The sequence below is a fragment of the Crocodylus porosus genome, unplaced genomic scaffold (genome assembly GCF_001723895.1).
Source record: "Crocodylus porosus isolate Cpor-Errol unplaced genomic scaffold, CroPor_comp1, whole genome shotgun sequence".
Classification (NCBI taxonomy): Eukaryota; Metazoa; Chordata; order Crocodylia; family Crocodylidae; genus Crocodylus; species Crocodylus porosus.
The window spans coordinates 35,676,261-35,698,274 of NW_017728909.1; the positions used below are offsets into that span (position 1 = coordinate 35,676,261).

The 22,014-nt window shown below is 41.2% G+C and overlaps 1 protein-coding gene across 1 annotated transcript in view; it reads left to right on the forward strand.

Annotated features, from left to right (window-relative positions):
• The window catches only part of SKIV2L2 (Ski2 like RNA helicase 2), a 92,268-nt gene that overhangs the window by 31,411 nt on the left and 38,843 nt on the right, over positions 1–22,014 (forward strand). The window contains exons 16-18 of the mRNA XM_019532066.1: positions 15,174–15,324; positions 21,094–21,266; positions 21,501–21,569. Coding sequence (XP_019387611.1) covers positions 15,174–15,324; positions 21,094–21,266; positions 21,501–21,569 — 393 coding nt within the window. The remainder of the gene's footprint in view (positions 1–15,173; positions 15,325–21,093; positions 21,267–21,500; positions 21,570–22,014) is intronic.

Consider the following 22,014-nt stretch of genomic DNA (forward strand, 5'->3'; position numbering starts at 1 on the left):
GGGCTTTTTGGCACTGCTATCTAATAGCTGATTGAGTTGTTTTGTGATCTACTATCCATAATAACTTCTTGTGAACAGGAGCAACTAGGCTAAGAGCTTTTTCCCTTCCATGAAGCAGGGGAAAGAGCCATTTAAGCTAAAGATAATATTTGCACAAGAACAAATGAGTATAAGTTAGCCATAAGTATATTTAGGTTCGAATTTAAAAGGTGTTTTCCAACGAGGTGAAGAGCTAGGTTTTGGAACAGCTTTCCTAAACCAGTAGCTGGGGCAAAACACCTCACTAGTTTTAAGATAGAACTTGATCAGATTATAAAAGGGATTATATGGCTAAATTGTAGTATCAGGGAACTAAATTCTAATGTGGGAGGCGTTTTAATGAATATAGAGAAAGGTATGTGTATTTCTAAAGCAATTATAAGCTGTACAGTAAAAGATCTGAACTATTTAGTGAAGAATAGAAGAAGAGATAATATAACAAATGGTAGAGAAATGGTAAATTTAGGTGCTTTTATATTTTTCTTTTTCATAATTCAAGAAATAAATAGATGATTAAATGGAATGATGATGAATTTAACACTGATAAAAGGAAATGCATTTAATCTAAGCATAACCTCCAAAACTGACTGGTGAAAATGTTGTTGCCAAGTACTAACTTGCCTGTGTTTGTGGAAGATGTGTACAGATAAAAATATCCATATATTATTGCCTTGAATAAAAAATGTATGGAAACATTCATAAATTGCATAAGCAAATCATGTAATTAAAGTGATTTTTAAAAAAACTTCCACTATGGGAAAGTCTTTGTGGTTCCTGTTCTAAAGCACCTACTTATATTCATTGCTGCAGTCAATACATGCATGATTTTAAAATTGAGTAAAATATATACAACAGTATTTTTAGAAATGTTTCAAGTGAAGTAAGGCAAGATCTGGAATCTTTACTTTGTTATCTAGGTTACCTGCAAGTTTGGAAAAATCAGGTTATAGTTGTAAAATCTTACTTAATCTCTTGTTAAAATATCTGCTTATTTAAAATAGTGTCAGTTTTAAAAAGACATAACTTTTAACTTTGTTCAGATAAGAATCCTGGGATAATTGGTAATTTATAGGGAAAAAATGCTCTAAATGAAAAGGAATTTCTTTTGGGTAAGAAGATTCATTTAATTACACTGTGGTTCCTCCTTTCAAAGTTTCTTTCCTCTCCTCCCCCACTTCTAAAATAATGTCTAAAGTTGTCATAATTTTACTGGGATCTTTACTGTCTCATTAGAAAAATAGCCTAGGATTAAAGCTTCAACACAGACTTTTGAAAGCAGTGTTTTTGGCTCTCATTTTTGTACATGGCTACTGTAAAAGAAGAGTCTGATAGCATGTTTCACCTTCCTTTTAGCAGTGGTTGTGGAGGGATGGGCAAGGCAGTAAGGTTTAATGTTTACTGGCTTACAACAAAACTAGCCAGCACTTAAGTCCAGGAAGGGAAGACTTGTCTAGTGGTGGAGAAAATGCAAAGAACTAAATTGAAACTTGAATACCACATCATACCTGACATTTTTTAAACATTTTGTGATTTGTTTCTGTTAATATCCTTGCCCTTCCCTTTTGCCCTGATTGTTTAAGGGTGCTTACAAAACAGAATTAATATGTCAGTTCATTTATCCCCATATTCCTGAGCAAAAGGTGAATAATAATTCCCTGTTTGCTCTCACTGCCTGAGAAAGAACCATGAATGAGACAAAGCGAAGACTTAAAAGTAAGGCTGCCAAAGTAGATCCATTCCAGCTGTATGCACTCTGTTACTAAACATCAAATGAGTACACTGACTTAATTGCAGTCTTGTAGCTTGGTTTGACAGCAGCTCATTCAGATATAAATCAGGTGGTCCGCAGAAAGGTTGTGGAACAATTGAGAACATCTGTACTTGTAACGTAAGACTACTGGTATTAAAATATGAATTGTGTGCTTTGATTTATAAAACAAAAAACGGTTTATTGTGTGGTCTGCTGAGACCCTTAGCAGTTTTCAAGTGGTCCATTATCTTTTTCTTATAACGAAGATCTAAGTGAAGAACTAAGTTTTCTTATATTGAAGAACTGAGTGTTTGTTAATGTGGGGACTGAGCAATTTTTTAAAATTAGGCACGTTGGGGCCGTGCAGTTGTTTAAGATTAGGCACAAAATAAGTCACTTAGTGAATCAAGGCCATGATTTTAAAGTTTTGGGGTGTTTTGTTTTGTTTTTTACTTCTGACCCTAAGCTTTAAATAATGATCTGGGATTGGGATGTTGTTACAGACTATTTTGCCCGTGAACAAGTAAGATTTCAGATGTCTGGTTTTTTCAAACTAAAATATGGGAAGGAAAAGCAATATCATTTTTTTTTTTTAAAAATCGGAGGAATTTCCAGTTATGATAAGGTCTACACATCTAGTTTAATAAAATCACACTGAAGAAAAATTAAGGAGTGAAGTTCTGTAAATTTATAAAAACTTCAAATCTCTTAACTAATTAACCATTTTAGCATAATCAGAAATTAAGAGCCCAGATAATTAAGACCCTGCCAAAAATATATGTAAAACTATAAAATGCATAAATTTATATGTATAGGTATAATCCTCCTGGTTAGAAAAGTGCTATTTTTAGCTACAAATGGATTTTTATGTTGAACATACTGATTTCTCTTCAGGAAAATATAATCAGGACAAGATTAAAATTGATGGTTTAAGCCAATGGGAGGTGTGCCACAAATTAGGGTTAGACCTTCCCTCTGCTCTTCTGCCCAACCTGCTGCTCTGCTTTCTGCTCCTGAGTCTGTGTTCCCTGCCTGGTTGTCTACTCTGTTTTCTGCTCCCTGCCCTATTTGCTGCTGTGCTGTATTTCCTCCTAGATCTGCTGCATAAACACACAAGGCTGCCCAATCCACTTGTGGCACCTGTGCTGCAGTTTAGCCATCCCTGGTTTAAGCCAAGTTTTTGGCTTGCCTGTTTAAATCATTAGTAACTCTGGTGATCTAAGTCTCTTTGATATAAGTTGCTTCAGTCTAGCTGGGCAGAAGAAGAGAATTAGTTTTGGGATGCAAGTAGTTATAAGAATTGTGTATTAGTCCTCAGGGTTTGTTCAGAACACAACCTTTTCCTTATCTGGTGAAATTAGAGTACTTTCAGCATTAAGTTAAAGGGTCCAACAGTATGATGGCACCCAGAAATTTATGTTCAGGTGATTTGATAATAGTGACTATAATGGTGAGGCTGCTGTTGGAAAGCTCTTATGATCCTCTCATGTGTCCAGGTATTCAGTGTACTTCAAGTAACAAAAGACCTACATGATGTGTGGTAGACCTGGACAATTATAAGTTTTCCAGTGGAAACTAATAAGGCTAAACAAGGACAGAGAGTGAAAAAGACTTGCTATCTGGGTGATGGGGGGGGGGGTTACGGAAGGTTGTGGTCTACTAGACATAATTTTACCTCAGTTGCTATATTTTTCTCTTCTTCAAGAAGTGTACTATTTTTTTGTAGTTATTATTTCTATGTGGTGCATGTTTTAAAACCTTTAAACTCTTAATGTGACCTTTTTGCTATGTTTTGTCCACAGTGGACTATTAGGAGCTAGACACAATCTGTTTTAATATTCACTATAGGGAAGTAGTAATACAGATTGCAGTGTTCATCTTTTAGTATCTTTTGGTTGTCAGTGGCTGGCCCAGATGCTAAAGAAGAAGGAATAGAGGGGAGATTTTTTTAATTTGCCATTTTAGTGGCTATGCTTGGTTTGTTCAGGATTTAATAATCCTTGATAATACAACCCAGGATAGTTTCATAGTTTGTAGGGTTGGAAGGGACCTGAGCAGATCATCAAGTCCAACCCCCTGCCAGGGCAGGAAAGATTACTGGGGTCAAACGACCCCAGCAAGGTGTTCATCTAACCTCCTCTTAAAGACCCCCAGGGGCCAGCACCACTTCTCTTGGAAGTTGGTTCCAGATCCTAGCCACCCTGACAGTGAAGTAGCACCACCTAATGTCTAGCCTGAATCTACCCTCTGCCAGTTTGTGACCGTTATTCCTGGTCACTCCTGGCAGTGCTCGGGGAAACAGTGACTTCCCCAATGCCCGCTGGTCCCCTCTGACTAGTTTGTAACAGGCCACTAGATCTCCCCTCGGCCTTCTCTTGTGGAGGCTGAACAGGTTCAGGTCCCATAGCCTGTCCTCAGAGGGCCTGCTCTGCTGCCCCCTGATCGTGCGAGTGGCCCTCCTCAGGACCCTCTCCATGTTGTCCACATCCCTCTTGAAGTGCGGTGCCCAGAACTGGATGCAGTACTCCAGCTGCGGCCTGACCAGTGCCGCATAGAGGCAGATGATCACCTCCTTGGACCTGCCTGAGATGCATCTGTGGATGCATGACAAGGTGCATTTGGCCTTCCTGACTGCATCCCCACACTGCTGGCCCATGTTCATCTTGGAGTCAGTGATGACTCCAAGATCCTTTTCTGCCTCTGCACTGACGAAAACAGAGTTCCCCAACCTGTAGGTATGCTGCTGGTTCTTCTTCCCCAGATGCGTGACCTTGCACTTGTAGGTGTTGAATCCCATCCTATTCTCTTCCTCCCATCCCTGTAACCTGTCTAGGTCCGATTGTAGCCTATTTCTTCCTTCTGGCATGCCCCCACATCTTAGTGTCATAAGCAAATTTGAACAGGGTGCTATTTACCCCCTTGTCCAAGTCACTGATGAAGATGTTGAACAGTGCAGGCCCAAGGACCGAGCCCTGGGGGACCCTACTGCCCACATCCCTCCAGGTCGAAAATGACCCATCCACCACCACTCTCTGGGTGCGGCCCTCCAGCCAGTTGGTGACCCATTTGACTGTGTAGGTGTCAACACCACAGTCCCCCAGTTTCTTAATGAGAACAGGGTCGAAGGCCTTCCAAAAGTCCAGGAAGACTATGTCTGCTGCTACCCCTGCATCCAAGGATTTGGTGACCTGGTCGTAGAAGGCCACCAAGTTGGTCTGCCAAGGACCTGCCTCTAATGAACCCGTGTTGGTTGCCCCTAAGCATAATCTCCCCTGCTGGCCCCTCGTGGACACGTGCCAGAATAATTCTCTCAAAAAGCTTGCCCAGGATCGAGGTAAGACTAACTGGCCTGTAGTTTCCTGGATTCTCCTTCCTCCCTTTTTGAAGATGGGAACCACATTGGCCCTCTTCCAGTCCTCTGGCACCACAACACAGCACCACGAGTGCTCATAAAGTCGTGCCAGGGGTCCCGCAATGACCTCAGCTAATTCCCTCAGTACTCTAGGGTGGAGATCATCCGGACCAGCTGATTTGAATACATCCAGTCCCTCCAGAAATTCCCTGACTTGATCCTCCCTGACCCTTGGCCTAGGTGCACCTCCCCTGGGGCCTGAGGGGGGGCCCAGAGGGAGGGGTGGCTGTTCTGGTCCCTGCTCAGGAAAGTGGAGGCAAAGAAATTGTTAAATATGATTTCTTTGTCATCTGGTGTGGCAACCAAATTTCCTAGCATGTCCCGCAGGGGCCCTACATTACCTGGAACCTTCTTTTTGCCCCCTATGTGTTTAAAAAAGGACTTCTGGTTGTCCTTCATCCGGGAAGCTAGTCCCAGTTCCATCTCCGCCTTGGCCTTCCTGACTGCCCCCCTGCAGCCCCGAGCTACTGCAGTATAGTTCTCCCTGGTGATGGCTCTCCCTTCCATTGGGTGTACTTTTAGCTAGAAGACATTCCCGGATGCTTTTGGTGAGCCATGGGGGCTTTTGCACCCTCCTGCCCCCTTTGATCCCTATGGGAAGATGTTTCTGCTAGACATACAAAATATCCAGTTGCTGTTCTGAAAGCTTCTAAGATTTTGTTTTTAGTATGGGAGACAGACAGTATGTAGCTCAAGGGAGCTGCCTGTTTTTGTTTTGATGTTGATTAGCTTTACTTATGGTGTAAAGCACACATCATATCAGGGTTGTTCACAATCTGCTGAGTTTACAGCCAGTTGCTGAATAAGGCTGAGTCCCTCTGCTAATTACTGCAGATTTTAATTCAGAGGGCACTGTTTCTCCACCCAGCTGGAGCTGGTCAGTAGTTCTTTGCAGCTGATTGGATTGAAATAAAAGCAGCGGTAAACACTGGAGCTTCAGTGGTTTTGCATGGCTGCTTACAGATGTTAAAATAAAATCAAACCAAACCATGCTGTAGAGGAAGAAACAGTGTATTAGCTTGACCTGGCTCAAAGGGAGAAAGTGTGACGTCTTGATTCTGTTTCTTCCCTTTTTTCCCAACTTCAAATGTTTGGAAAAAAAAGTGATGACATGGCAATGAGCCCTGAGCTTGGGTGGCAGTGGGCAGGTTGTCTCAGTACTATAATGCAGGAGAAACACCTCTTGCAGCATGGGTGAGGTAAAAGCCTCCCATTTTTTTTAAACCAAAAGCTCTAACTAAAGATGCCCAATTTGAGGATCAGATGTTACACTAATAGACACCATTGCAGACCATTAGATTGATAGTGATACAGTACGGTGCATTGCAGATGAAATTGTTTGACTGTTACCGTTATTGTGGCAAATCTTTTTAAGCTCCAGTGTTCTGAGCTGAGCCATTTTCATCAGCAAATCTTTGAGTTATCAGTGAATACCACTATGTTCAAGACATAAACATAAAAAACCCATGATGTGGTACTACTGATATGACTGATTTCAAAAATAAAGACAAAAATTCCAATCTCAGAAAGTTGGGGGGGTTTTTTGGGTTTTTTTAGAATTGCAGTTAACATAACCAAGCTTTTTGAAGACATAGTAAGTGGTTGTTTTTGACAGACAACATTTTTCTTGAAGGTGGTCCTGGAAATAAATCCATTGGTCCTGTATAGTTTCTGTATTTATTTGACTTGGGGCAAGGGGGGGTACATTGTCTAGTGTCTTCCATGGACCGTTAGTATTCCAATAAAGTATAAGAATGCATTTTTATTTTTCATCCTGGTGGCAGGGTATCAGTTTAGCCTTGGGTGGGCACAGTATTGTCAGAGCTTTTGTCCTAAGCTTTTATTAGTTGAGGCTAGCATAGTTGCTCGGGGGCATTCTCACTGTGTACAGAGAGCCCCAAATAATCTCCCTCCTAAACACCTATGTAAGGAAGGAGTCTGTTTTATGGGGGCAGGTGACTTACTCCAATTTGAATACAGGAGAAGTGAGTGTGAAACTTCAGTTAAAAGAGTGAGGCCCCAGTTTGGTAAATGTATGATTTGTGGTCTTTGGGCTTGATGGTCCATCCATTCACTTCAAAGCATTTTTAAGGAAGTGGTATGTGAACCTAAAAAGGTTGTACCCTGTTAATCTAGAGCGTGGCCTAAAGAGAGACCTAAAATGAAACTCCTGGATGCAAGTAAACTTGGATGCGATATGCTGTGTTGAATGTTAACAGGCTAGGATAGAAACCTTTAACCTTTTAATGCCCCTCAATGTCTGCCAGCTCCATGAGAAGAATCCCCAAGGGCTGCTGTTCCCCAATCATCTTGTTGTCCTAATAATCCACACTATTTACTTTCCAAAAAAAAAAAAAAAAGCAGCAGCTTCACCTGTGCCTCCAGTCAGGAAGTGGGTTGTCAGAGCCTCCCACCTGTGTTTTACATGTGTTTAGCTGTCTGTAGCATAGGAGAGAAACGTCCCCTGAATTTCTTGTCTTCTCAGACTGAGAGCACAACTGTCTGTAACTTTCTGCTGCAAATATTGGGTGATTAAAGCCTTGTAGCAAGAAAACTTCTGAACTAATATTCTAACAGTTGGTGTTCACTGGTTGCTGTGTTCAAGTGTTCTTTTACCTGTCATTTATAATATTAAATGTATTTAAAGCTGCATGCATTAGTGGAAGAGTCTCTAATTTTCCACTGATGGGCAAACTTTGATCATTATATATGAACACTTAAAAAAAAAATCTTCACTCTATATGGGAATTCATCCCATTAAAATTGGCATCAGATCTATGTTAGCAACAAGGTGGGCAGGTTTGAAAGCTAACACATATGTTCCTTTTATAAAACTTCTTAAGCTTGTGCCTGCAACCAAGCTGTCATGAGCAGCCCTACAAATAGGGGCATAATAATTAATTCAGTGTTTCAAGAATCTATCATAAATGGTAGCTTGATATTTTTTTAATTAGAAATATTTTTCTATTCTTAAAATTTGCATGTCAGGATTATTTAAACAGGACTGTATTGTGTCTCTCAGCCATTCCATTTAATTTAGCATAGAGATAGTATGTTATTTTGAATCAGTTATACAATGATCAGTTAAAAAAAAAGTTTTATTTGTCTGGTTCTTTAGTCACTTCTGATCTAGGATCTAGGGGGAGTGTAAGGCTGTCCCCCAAATAGTGGAGGTAAAACAGAAAATTCCCAAACTTGAAGATAAGAGCACTTGAGAGAGAGAGAGAGAGAGAGAAAAGAAACTACATATGTTTCTTGCCAGAACATGATTCACTTGTTCATTCATATGCGCTTTCTAGTTGTTTCTAAGTAATGCATGAATTAAAATGCAGGACTTTGTCTTCAAATCATAAAACACTGGTTATTAATCATAAAACTCAAATTATTGCCATTTCAAATGTTGTTCCAAAACTGTAGATTAAATACAAAGCTGTTTTATATCTCTCTGTCCAAAAAATTACTCCCCGCAACAACCCATAATAATTTGAAAAAGCCTATAAAGCAAATGTGGGAGGTGCTTGATGCATTTTAACATTTTCTACTCCTAGTGCTAGTACTGTGATTTGTTTCCTTGTCTTATGTTTGTGTTGGGTTTGGTTTTGTTTGGTTTGGTTTGGTTTTAATTCAGGTTTATTTGTTACAGATGAAGTAATTTCTTTTACATGGTACACATTATTGCCAAGTTAGAACAAAGTTAAATCTTTAATGATGTAAGACAAAAGTGGTATTTTATTCTCTGAGCAGGGCAGCAAATTTGATGTAGAGCTTTTGGTTGCCTTGTTTCCTATCTCTAAGGGATTATAAGAGAGAGAGAGAGTCTCCGTTTGTTCTTGGTGTAGTTGCTTATCTTGGAATTCTAGGTGGACAGATAACAACAGGGGACAGAAACTTAGTGTGAATGAGCAATAAGTTTTATTAAAGCCAGCAGCCATTCACTATGCTACTTATCATTTCTTTGCTACAATGTAAGAGTAGTGTTTAGAACAGAAGATGGGACATGTTGTGGGCAGTGTGAATCCACAACAGCATGTCCGCATTACTTATTTAATGGCACTGACATTGTGGATCTTCAGCCCTTTGGTTCTATTTGCCACTTCAGAAAGGAGATATTTGTAAGAGCTTCAGCTTCCCTCTTCACTTTAGAGCTTTTAGAGCTTGCAGTTTCTTGACTCTGGACTTTCATGCTTTTGATATTGTGCATGTTGACTTGTCTCTCATGGTGGCAACCATTGTCATAGACTTCAATATAGTTAGTTAATTTTAAGTATATGGTTTATATTCTAATTTGAGAAGTGTACCTTGCTCTGCACATCACAAAGCTAATATGTCCCCTAAAGGAAAACTGTATAGGTACCAGTGCAACCTGGTCCCAGTTTATTGTTAATAAAATAAAATGACTGTTTAGGTTCAGAAGGGAGAATATTGACAGATTTTACTTGCTTGTGTTTTAAATTGTTCCTTATTGGTTATATATGCTGTCTTCACCCAAATATGGTCCAAAAACCTTGTTACATAAACTTTTCTTGTCTTGTGACTGAGGGTAGGCTATTTCTCCCATGAAATGGCAATAAGCAATGCTGCGTTTTGAAAGGCTTTTTAAGTGCCTATCTTTTGGGGTTCATAGCAAATGTTTTGAACTCATTAAGGGGCCCACCTACTTCTGATTTAAATCAATAAATGTCTGGTGTGGCTGTATGAGAGAAAATGATACATGAGATAAAATGTTTGTGCTGAACATGATAAAATGAATGCTGAACATAATACATAGGTGTAGGTTGTAGCCATATTGGTCTAAGGACATAGGCAGACAAGGTTCTTTGGGTGAATCTGATAGCTTTTATTAGACCAACTAAATAGCTGGAGAACGATTTTTAAGCAAGCTTTTGGGTTCAAAAACCCTTTGTCAGGCTAAGGAAGTTTCAGAAGTTGGTGTGTGCTCTTCCTGGATGGAATGAAAAGTAAAAAATTTGTGTGTCGTAATACACAAAATGTTTAGCAGTTTTAGATGCAATAACTTTTCTCTTTTACATGTGATCTTTTGAATGCAAAATTTTAGATGTCAGCTCTTTTGAGGCTCTAAAAAGGACCATGTTAAATTAATTGTTGCATACTATTACTGTTTAAGTTTAATATTAGCATGTATCCAATGTTAAATGATCTGGTTTTGGAATAACAGCATTAAGGTCCTGATTAGCAAATCCCTAAATACTTTGCTGAATTGATCTTGGTTGTTTTTCTTGATTAACTTTCTGAAATGAGCTGAACTGCACCATTTAAATGTAATTTTAATGCACAGCATACAGTCAATAAAATGAAGCTGTCCCAGTTTTGGGGAAGGGAGAAAGAGACTGAAAGCATCTCATTTGCTTTGTGTACCCATATAAAACCTATCTTTCAATCTGAGAGTTATGCTTTATTTCATCAGAGGTCAAGGTGTTTAGACAGAATTATAAACCTATTGACATGTATGTCTAGTTGAAATAACACCTCTCAAAGCACTTGCTTAGTGCACTACAGATTTTTTCAGCTCATACTTCATGCTCTAAAAGGCAGTACTTTTAAAAACATAGTAGTCAATTTCCCTCATGTATACTTTCCAATTTGATCCCCAAAAGGTAAAATTTAATGCACTACCCTGTATGGTCCTGAAAAGTATGCAAGTAAAATAATACCTTACAAAGGAAATTAATTAAAAAAAAATGAGTGTAAAAGATCAGTTAGAGCAGTGCTTCTCGAAATGGTGGTCCATGGACTAGTGTCAGTCCGTGAGCCACTGGTCACCAGTCCAGAGCGAGTTGCCAGGAAAGAAAGAAAGATATTTTCAGAAGCATAACATTGATATGTCATAGCGCCACGGTTCGTATATTCCAACACCCCAGGTGACGTCATGTTGTGCAAGGTGAGGAAAGAGAAAGAAACAGCCGGTCGCGCATTTGTGTAGAGCTGTTACACGCAATTGCTACCACCGGCTGAACTGGGCACGTATTCATCTTGGCATCAATGATGACTCCAAAATCCTTTTCTGCCTCTGTGCTGGCAAGAGGGGAGTTCCCCAACCTGTACGTGTGGTGCCGGTTGTTTGTCCCCAGGTGCATCACTTTGCACTTGTCGGTGTTGAATCCCATCCTATTCTCATCCGCCCACCCTTGTAACCTGTCTAGGTCCGATTGCAGCCTGTTCCTCCCTTCTAGCGTTCAATTTTTATTTGGATTCATCGATTTGGAGGACAGTGATTGCATTTGGTGATTCGAATCACTGTCCCCATTCAATTTGGCCAAATCAGAATCCAATATTCGGACCACCCAGGGAGGGGTGGGCACAGCCAGGCGACTGCAGGTTCTCCTGTGGGTCCTCTGGCTGTGCCTGCCTCTACCTGGGCAGTAGGGAGCTGCAGGAGAAGTCCCCATGGCTGCCCTGCCTGGCCCCATCCCCTGCCCAGCCTCAGCCTACTCCTGACACTTTAAAAAAAAAAAAAAAAAAAAAAGGCCCGCACTCATGGGCTCTGGGAGCAGGGATTAGGGCCTCTAAGGGTTTGTAGCAGAGCCAACCTGGGGCAGCAGGGATTACCTCCCCCCACCTCCTGCTTAGCACCTATGTGGCAGCTATCGCATTACGCAAGGGTAGCGTGGCTAGGCAGGGCGCATTGCATGCTGTCTGGGAGCTGGGGTGGCTCCAGCAGTGACCCAAAGCCTAGCACCGCTCAGCCCCAGCGGCTCCAGCTCCCAGACAACGCACAGCACCCTGCCAGCCATGTTGCACCCACACCATGGGGCAACTGCTGCGCGGGGGGGGGGGAATCTCCTCTGCCCCATGCTGGGAGTGGGAGTGGTGGGCTCTGCCCTCAGCAATGACTGGCATTTCTGTTGTAGCTGGTGAATGTGGTCCTTTTTTTCTTCTTCTTTTTTTTTTTTTCTTTTTTTTAATTTCTGGGACTAGGCTGGGGCCAGGCAAGTGATGGGCCAGGCAGGACAGCCATAGGGTCTTCTCCTACGGCTCCTCTGGCTGTACTTGCCTCTGACCTGGTGGGGGGAGCTGTGGGGGCTATGCCCTGCTGCCACTTGCCCAGCTGGTGCAGGGGAGGTCTAATGCAGGCACGGCTTGTTCCAAGCAGTAGCAGAGCAAAGCCCCCACTCCCACCGCTGCTGCATCCGCATCAGCACTGGGAACAGAGACTCTGCTCTGCTGCCATGTGCCAGCTGGTGTGGGATATAGGCACAGTAGCACTAGGAGCAGGGGCTATGCCCTGCTGCCACTTGCCCCTTTCTGCCTGGAGGAAGTCGTGCTTGCATCCCCCCACCCCAACTGGACAAGTGGCACCAGGGCAGAGCCCCTGCTCTGAGTGCTGCTGTGCCTGCATCCCGCACCCCTCTACCCCCCTCCCTGAATAATGTGTGTCCCCGCCACAACTGGGCAGCTTGTCCCATCCCCAGTCCCTCCCCCACACCCCTTACCTCCCCCAACCTCAACAGACTTATCAGCTAGAGGCAGCTGTGTCAGGTGCCTGTTCAGTCTATGGCCGAATCTCCAAAGCAGCTGAATCTTTTCTGAAACTTTTCTGAATCTATTTGGAGGCTTCAGATCAATTCAGAGCTTTTAATTGGTCTCCCAATTAAATCTGGATTCAGAGATTTGGTCCCCGAAATGAGATGAATCTCCTCCAAATCGAATCGGCTACTGAAGCTTTGCACAGCCCTACTAATTTCCTACTTTTTTGTACGGTGACACATTATAGACTCTGCAGTTACACAAATTAAAAAAGTATTGTCCAGCAGTTGGCAATACATGGCCTGCAGGCTGGGTCTAGCCTGCAGGGCCAGGGGGCTTTAATGGTGGAGGCCTTTTGCAGTGTCTTGGGGAAGGACAAGGGGGCTTCTTCACCCAGTCAGCAGGGAAAAGCAGCAGCACTGGACAGTAGAGTGGTGACTGCACTTCTGGATGGGGTGGGCAGTAACCTGTGTTTCATTAAAGTAGGTAAACTTCCTTAAAGCAGCCCCCTGCTGCTGAACACTGACCTCTGTTTTAGTCTATATGAAGTAGGTAATTTAGAAAAACAAGGTGGGTGGGAAGCAAAGAGTTTAGAGGAAATGGTGCTATGTATTGTCGGTGAAATATGAAGAATAGTGGAGTGAAGGAATCTGCAGAGGTGTATTAGCAGTGATAAAATATACAGTTCCAGGGCTTTATTGATGTGAATGTTTAAATTAACTTCCTTTAATTTAGTTGGATTGATGGGAATTATTTGAGTAACATTTAACTTTTTCCAGCAATTAAATCTTATTGGGAAGAGAAGAGTTTCATTTTTAACTGTAAATAGACCGTATCTTGGAGTACAGCAAACAAATTGTACCAAGTTAAAAGAGATGAAAAGATTTACTGTTTATCAGCTGCTCTGCAGTAAGTTTCATTCAGGTTTAAGTTGGTTCATCTTATCTTTCACTTATCATGGGATGGGAACAGAACATATTAAACAGCTACCACAAAGTTGCCAAAGAATAACTTAAACTGTTCTGTGATGTGTTCTGAATTACTCTGTGCTGCTAAGTTTCTTGAAGTGTGTAAGAAGTTTAGATTTATGTTACAAGAATGGCTAGTTGGAATGGAGAGGTACATACTCAGTTGGCCTGTTTCATTTCCTACAGCACCTGTGCTTTTTGGTTTTAAAAATTCATAATAGCTTGAAACACTAAGTGGTAGAAAATGTTGCATGACTTGGATTCACTCTAATGGTGAATGCAAATCAGACCTGTATGTAAGCTTTCTAGTTTTAACTTCCAAAAATGAACCATGATGGAAAGCAAAGTGGTGGATAGAAATATATAGTGGTATAGTATGGAGTAGAATATTTTTGGAGAAAATGTGTTTTTTTTTCTTTCAGAAATATTGTTTATAAGTTGTCCTGTATATAGTCCTCTACTGCAGCAGCATCAAACAGAAAGAAGATGGCGAGCCATCTTCTCTGTCAGCAGATCGGGGTGGATCATCTGGCCAGGGCTTCTCGCTGCAGCAGCCAGAACCAGTCAACGCAGCCAGCTCCCAAGGGCTTAACACCACTGCTGCTTACCTTCATTCCTTTTCCTCTTGCTGACTGCCAATTTTCATCATCAGTGGCTATCAAAAACCTTAAATTGAGTGACAGGAACAGCAGAGGTGAGCAGCCCTAGCATTAACCTTCTGGGTGCTGGTGGTGCCCAGAGTGGCTTTAGCAGCCACAGTGAGAAGCCCCATTGGCTGGATGATCCACCTCTGTGGGCTGCATCCCATCCATAGACTGTACAGTTGGCACCCTGGTCTAGTATTTTTGTTTGTTTGTTTGTTTGTTTATTATCTCTTTCTTTCTCAGATAGGTCAGTGTCAGGTCAAGTAACCTCTTATTTCAGTTGTATAGAGGTTGACGTGTAGGTATATAAGCAAATATAGCTTCTAGCTACTCATTTACAGGCATTCCACATAGCACAAATGTGTCTTGGATCTAAAAGGTCCTGTCCTTCATTACAGAAATTAATTCTTGCAAGCCTAATATGATGCCTAGTATCATAACTGACTATACAATGCAGTGTCTGGTTCAGGCTTAAGATAAATAGTTACGAATGTGTAGTGAAAATAGGGGAAAAGGGTATATGCATAATTTTTTAAAAAAAAGGAAATGTGGTATAACTTTTCATACAGATAAATCATTCTTCTGAGTTTTAGGGAGTTTACATATTAGATCTACCTCCTGCTGTCTTACCATCACTTGCCTGCCTCGGGGATAATGTACATTCCTTGGGTGTGTTTTACATGTCTTGGCAAATTCTGTTAGTTAAGATCAAATACGAGGTTTAACATATATTAGAGAATTTATAAAGTTTTCTTCCAAATCAGTTATGTTAAGCATTAGGGTAAAAATCTTTCCTGTGAAACACCTAGTCGTATATTATTTTTCTTGTTTGGTGACTAATATTACGTTGGGTGGGGTTTTGGGGTTTTTTTTAGGGTTCAGCGGATCCTCTAAACAGTGCTTTTCATTTGACGTACAACATGGTATTGAACTTGTTGCGAGTAGAGGAGATTAATCCTGAATACATGTTAGAAAAATCCTTTTATCAATTTCAACACTACAGAGCTATTCCAGGAGTAGTAGAGAGTAAGTATTATTGTGTTATACACAGCTTCATGATGATTTGTATAAAGTTTGTTTTAACTGTACAGTTAGTTAAAATACTGTAATGTTTATAATGAAAGTCCAACTGTGAAATTCTCTTTCCCCATCAACAAAGTCCCTGGAACACTTAGGAGTTTGTTGGCGGGGGAGGGACTTGTTGGGAGGGCTTTTCTTAGTTTGCAGGGAGAGGTTCCTTTTTCTGTTCTATAATTAACATCTGAGCCGTGTTGAGCAATATTGATTGTCTAGGGAGGGTCCATTCTCCTCTAACTAAGACAGATATGTCATAAATGTGTTGGAAGAGGACCAAACAATAGATAAGACTCCTGGGGCTCCGGAGAGACACAGACAAGTACATCTCATGGTTCTTTGTTTCATATTTAAAAACCTGGATAAAAATACTGATATCAGCTATCAAGTTTAAATCAGTGTCTGAATTAAAACCAAAGCATGTAGTGTCTAAATCACATATTTTTATCCAGTGTGCTAAAAGACCCTTTCAGGCATGCTGTGCCTTGCAAATTAAAGTGCGCCAGCACCTGGAAGTGGCTACCATAGGAGGAGGTTCCCTACTACAGCCCAGCCTGACAGGAGGTGATGTAGCAGAGAAAGGCAAAGAGGTTATAGGCCCATGGTGCTGACTTATAGGGGGTACCCCAAGGCTCCCTCTGCCTGCTTGTGCCCTGGGCCAGCGTTTCCCAAATCTGGGAGGTACTCTCACAACCCTTAGGGGTCCCCTCTTCCTGGTTTGTGTGTCTTACTGTAGGAGTTGTAAGACCAGCCTTTGGCACAGGTCAGGGAATGCCCAGTTGACAGCTTGGGTGTTGCAAAGGATGTGCAGAGAAATGGATGGAGCATGGCAGAGAAGACAGACAAAGCTGGACCAGTTCCACAGTAGGTGGAAGGGACCCAGAGGAGGAAATGAGTGTGCCTGCCAGGGTTGAGAAACACTGTTTCGGGGCACAAGCCCTACTAGTTACATCTCTGGGAGTGAATGTTGGACAGCATACCTTGCATCCACTTGCATGAGCAAGGGGCAGCAGGGTAGGCCCTATGAGGAGAGGCTACGGGACCTGAACCTGTTCAGCCTCCACAAAAGAAGGCTGAGAGGGGATCTGGTGTCTACCTATAAACTTGCCAAGGGGGACCCCAGGCTGTGGGAGAGTCCCTGTTCCCCCAAGCACTACCAGGAGTAACAAGGAATAACAGCCATAAGTTGACTGAGAGTAGATTCAGGCTAGACATCAGGAGGCCCTACTTCACATTCAGGGTGGCTAGAAGCTAGAACCAACTTCCAAGGGAAGTGGTGCTGGCTTCTACCCTGGGGGTCATCAGAAGGAGACCTAGACAGTCACCTAGCCGGGGTCTTTTGACCCCAGCATCCTTTCCTGCCTATGGCAGGGGGTCAGACTGTGTGATCTGCTTATGTCCCTTCCGAACCTACCAACTATGAAACTAAGTGCTGCCCCTGCCCCTGCTTGCCTCAGCTTGGGTATGGCAGCGCTACTCCAGACTCCAGTGCCATTTGCTCCAGCTGGGCCTAGGGCCCCAGAACTTCCCTGAGCATGCTGGTTTAGCTGTGCTCTCAAGTGCCAACTGGGCTGCCTAGCAGGCAAGGAACAGGTGTCATTTGCCCTGGAAAGCAGAGGAACCCTCCTGGGCTTGCCCTGGAACAGCAGGCACTGGCAGAGGCTGCGATACAACCCTGATTTTTCTTGCTCTGTAGCTCAGTCATGCCAAAACTGCCTCCAATTCAGCTGTGCCATTTCCCTGTCTCATGAACCCCATGGGACCCCAAGCTCTAATCCCTGAGTCCTAGAGCAGGTTTGGTGAAGGAGATACCTGCTGCCCGCTGCACTCCCAATGTTCTAGGGCAGGCACTGGCTCTCTGTGGCATAACAGATGAGTCTGTGTATGAGAAACAGACAGATACACATATACAATGTATATCACACACACATGAACATATGTAGTGTGTAAATAGATTGAGAGAGATGAATATATAAGCAATTTTGTACAGAAATAAATGCATTCATTTTTAAAATGGGATGCTGCTAAATTCATGAAAGTCATTGAGGGATACCTTGAATCTAAAAAAAAGATAGAGAACAACTGGCCTGAAGCAACAGAAAAGAACAGAATATAATTAACCTGTCAGCTTGGAAATGTTCAGATACAAAGCAAAAGCCAGATCCTTGTTTTTGCTCTCTGGAGTTGCCAGATTTGTGAGCCACAATGACTGCTTTCAGCTATATATTTCTGAAGATCAGTTTCTCCCTCTCCTACCACCACACGCATCAATTTTGAAAATGCTTTGTCAGCTAATTTTTGATAGCTTTACAGCTTTATATTCAGCAAAATCCCAGAAACACAGCAGATGCATCTACTTCACCTGGCAGTGAAGAATGAACTGCATCTGCTCAACTGTCTTACAGAGAGAGGGGGAGAATAATAAATCCCCATTTTTGGCACCCCTTTACATTGTGTTGAATTTCAGGGTTCGCATTTAATTCTGCAGTTGCATATAGCGTGCATTTCTCAGAACAGTTTGTACCTGTGGACATACCCAACTCTTTTTTTCCATAGTATTACTGCAAAAAAACTCAGCCAGAGAGCATTCTTGGTATTTCTGAGAAATTATATACCAGGTACCAAGCTCTGATTTAAAATTATGTGGGTGTCGCAATCGCAATGAATCTTACAAAATACAGTAGGATTCATTTAGGCCAGAGGTTCAAAACAGTCCGTAAATTTCTATTATAAGCAATGTTCTCTAAAAACGTGATAGCTAAATGACAAAATACACCAGTGTGTGCTGTCCTTGCTGCTTATATACATTCAAAAATAGCCTGCAATAGGAAGGTTGGGTAGCTGAGAGAAGGAAGAATCTTTCAAGTTACTTGTTGGGCTGTGTCATATTTTAATATCACTAGTATAATATAAGCAGGCACATGGCTTACAGTTGGGACTGCAGCTTGATTTGTGTGGTTAATATGGGCAGTTGAGGAGGAAGTGAATCTACAATAGCCAGGATTAGAAAGGATATTCAGCCTGTTTGGCGAATCTCTTTCTTTTTTAATGTGTTTAAAAAAAAATAAAATTCCATGATGGTTCATAATCTAGAACCGTTTTCTGTTAATATGATGTGTTTGTAATTGCTGAAATCTTAGATTTCTAAAATAAGTAAATGGGATACCACAGTTGATTTAGATTCCATTTTGCTGGATTGGAATGGATCTCAGGAGATCAACTAATCCATTTTCTTGCACTGAGGCATGGTCATATATACCAGATGTTTGTCTAACCTTCTCAAAAACTTCCAAAAGAAGTTTCAGCCTCCCAAGATAGCCTGTGCCAGGTTTTTTGTATTCTTGTACTTAGATGGTTTTGTTTTTGTTTTGTTTTCATAACAGTGAGCCTAAATCTTTTTTTGCAGCAATTTGAAATTATATCACTATTCTGTTTATAGAAATCTTTACGTATTTGAAGACTGCCATCATGTCCTCCCTCTGTTTTCTCTTTTCCAGACTAAATAAGCCCAGTTTCTTCAACTGTTTTGCATAAGCCATATTTTCTAAACTTCTAATCATTCTTGTTTGTCCTCCTCCAATTGTCCACATCTTTCTTTGCATAAAACTGGATGCAGTACTCTAGCTGAAACATCACTAGCATAGAGTAAAATGACTATCTCCTGCATCTTACATACGGTAGTTTTGTTAATGTACCCCATAAAGTTTGCTTTTTTGCAACAGCATCATATTGTTGACTTACGTAAGCTTAATCCACTGTAAGCCCAGTTATCGTCCTCTTACTATAGTAACTGCCAGTTTTCCTGCGCTCCTTTATCCCTTAGACTTTCTTCTTGGGAGATGCTTCCAGAGTAGCTGATTCTCTAGTAACTTTCCTCCATCTTTTAAAATGTGTCCCCAAGATGTTCCAACAATTGATGGACTGTCACTGTCCTGCCCTATTGTTGTTCCATCCAGTACTAAATTCCTTCATTTTCACCGGGCCCTGTCCTTCGGATGACTGTTTAATTGTTCAGAACAATAGCTATATAAACTGCTCCAGAATGGGTGATCTGTAGTAGACTTTTACCTTTAAGAGGGAGGAGAGAAACATTTCTTGACCAGCTGTGCATTGTTGCCTGGGGTAGAGAGTACAGTCCAGGCTGTTGTTCAAGCAACAAGACTGGGGTGACCTATCTCAAACTAAAAATTAAGAAGTTCTCCGGGTGCAAGAAATTCATAGATGTTAGGGTTGAAAGGGACCTCAATAGGTCATCAAGTCCGATTCTGTGTCCTGGTAGTACTAGGAGTAGGTATCATCACTTTTAGTGAGGTATCTATAGATCACAGATCTACTCAATGTAGATGGCCTTGAGATCAGTGACCTAGTTCAGTATAGCTGATATTAAGGAACAAATCCATTCCAAACTCCTGTCTGTTGTAAGTGGTTTGCAGTATTGGCATTAGGGGTTGAGGAGTCTTGATCAGATTGGCTCTAAGGCTGGCTCAAAACTCTGACTTTGGCTTATTTGCATTGGGGTTCTTTGTCCCCTGCTTGGAAGGGGAAGCAAAGGAAATGTGTCTGTCAATTTCCTGGCTCTCATGCAGTATCAGTGTAATTATTTCTCTGTTAGCATTTTGGACGTTGACGTCTATGGATTCATCTTAATGGGAAAAGTGGGGAATCTATGTGTTTATCTCCATTAACATAAATGAGAACTACTTGGTGATTCTTTCATTAACTCTAGCAGGGGTCCTTTCTTTGTTGTTTCACTATAGCCTTTGGTGCCAGAGAAAATTTTCCCATCAAAGAGATTAAACCTTCATTACCAAGGGCCTTTATCCCTAGTCTGCTGTCATCAAAAAAGATTTAGCTTCATGTTTGACATATTTGATCTGTTTATAATCTTGCTTGTACTCTGTCAGACTTCAACAAAAGTATCCAATTCCAGAGATCTCCAGGGATCTTCTGGAAACAGTTAAATTTGCTACATTTGTCCTTTCAACATGAGAGCTTAGAAGAGAATTAACTTCTCCTAGATGGTGACTTGGAAATACCATCTTTGTTCTCATCTTCACTGGATGAGCCTGAAGTTCTCAGTAACTGATTTCCCATGGCAACATAAAGGGCTTCCAGTATCTATATGGACCCTGAGTCCTTAAACCTAAAACTTGCTATAGTCCCATGGATTTCTCAGTGTTCTGCAGCCCAAGCTTGTAAATCTCAATGTACTTTACAAAAGAGGTTGGGGAATGAGGCGCAGAGAAGGTAAGTGTCACAGTCACAGTAAGCCTAGTAGAGATGGGAGGAAAACCTATCTTGACTCTGTCCCATGTCCTGTTCTGTGCTATTGGCTGCCTTCCATATATAGGCATAGAAGAGACTGCTTTGCATTTACAAAGAGTCAAATGTGTTTGGCTGTTGGGACCTGTGCATATGCCAGTGTTTTCAAGGAAATTAATATCTAAATTCCTCTGTTTTCATAAAGCTTGCATATATACATGTGACTTATGGATCTGTAACTATTTGGAGTATTTGGATTATAAATCTCAGTGGACAATTTGGTAACTCTCTAAGGTTTCCAAAAGGGTTGATTGTAAATAGTTAGAAAGTCAGTAATGGAAGTGAGCCTGAAGATTTTTTAATTGTAAGTTTTAAAAGAGTCTGCTTTAATATTAAGCTCATGATACTTCTCAAATGTTTGCTTCTACAAGATTGACTAGAAGTCTCTTATATTTGCAGAGGTGAATAAGTTGGAAGATCAGTATAACAAAATTGAAATTCCAAATGAGGACAGCGTGGTCATATATTATAAAATCCGACAGCAGCTTGCTAAACTTAGTAAAGAGATTGAAGAATATATTCACAAGCCAAAGTACTGTTTGCCATTTTTACAGCCCGGAAGGCTGGTAAAGGTACATTGCTTTCCTTTTATTATCCTCTCTCTACCAGGCTTGTAAGATTTGTTTGTATTTACTAGCTGATTCTCCAACAAAAACTTGGTTTATTCCAGTTGAACAGGAGCCTTGACATTACTTGTACTACTTTCATCTTTTAGTGTCAAGTGTTTTAAGATTTGCTTCTAGGATATCTTGGTAATAAATACTTTCCACAATGTACTTCTCTGTACTTTTTTTAAATTTTTTCAGGTAAAAAATGAAGATGACGACTTTGGTTGGGGAGTGGTTGTTAACTTCTCAAAGAAATCAAATGTTAAGGTAAATGAATACGCTACCATTTTTCCATCCTTGTCCAAGAAAACCCAAAATTTGCAGGGGGCTTTTTCCACAACGATAAAAGTTTTGTCTTTTTGGCAAAAAGCTGTGAATAGTCCAGGCCTTTTTAGATCTTCCAGGCAGAAAAATATCCTTGGAGATTGAGGTGACAGCCCTTGATCCCCAACCTTTATTTTTGGCTACACTCAGTTGATTAAGTGCCTTGTGTCCTGGCAAAGAGTTACACAGCACATGGAGATAGTGTGTTGAACTTCACCAGATTTTCTGGCTACTTGAATTACCTGCTGAGAGACACAGTCCCTTATAGCTGTCTTCTTAGCTACCCACAAGAAGGAAAGATGATATAGTATCTATGTACAAATGTGTTCATAATAAAATCCCTGTGAAGTAAGAAATTAATTATTTTACAGACAGGGACAAGAGCAGA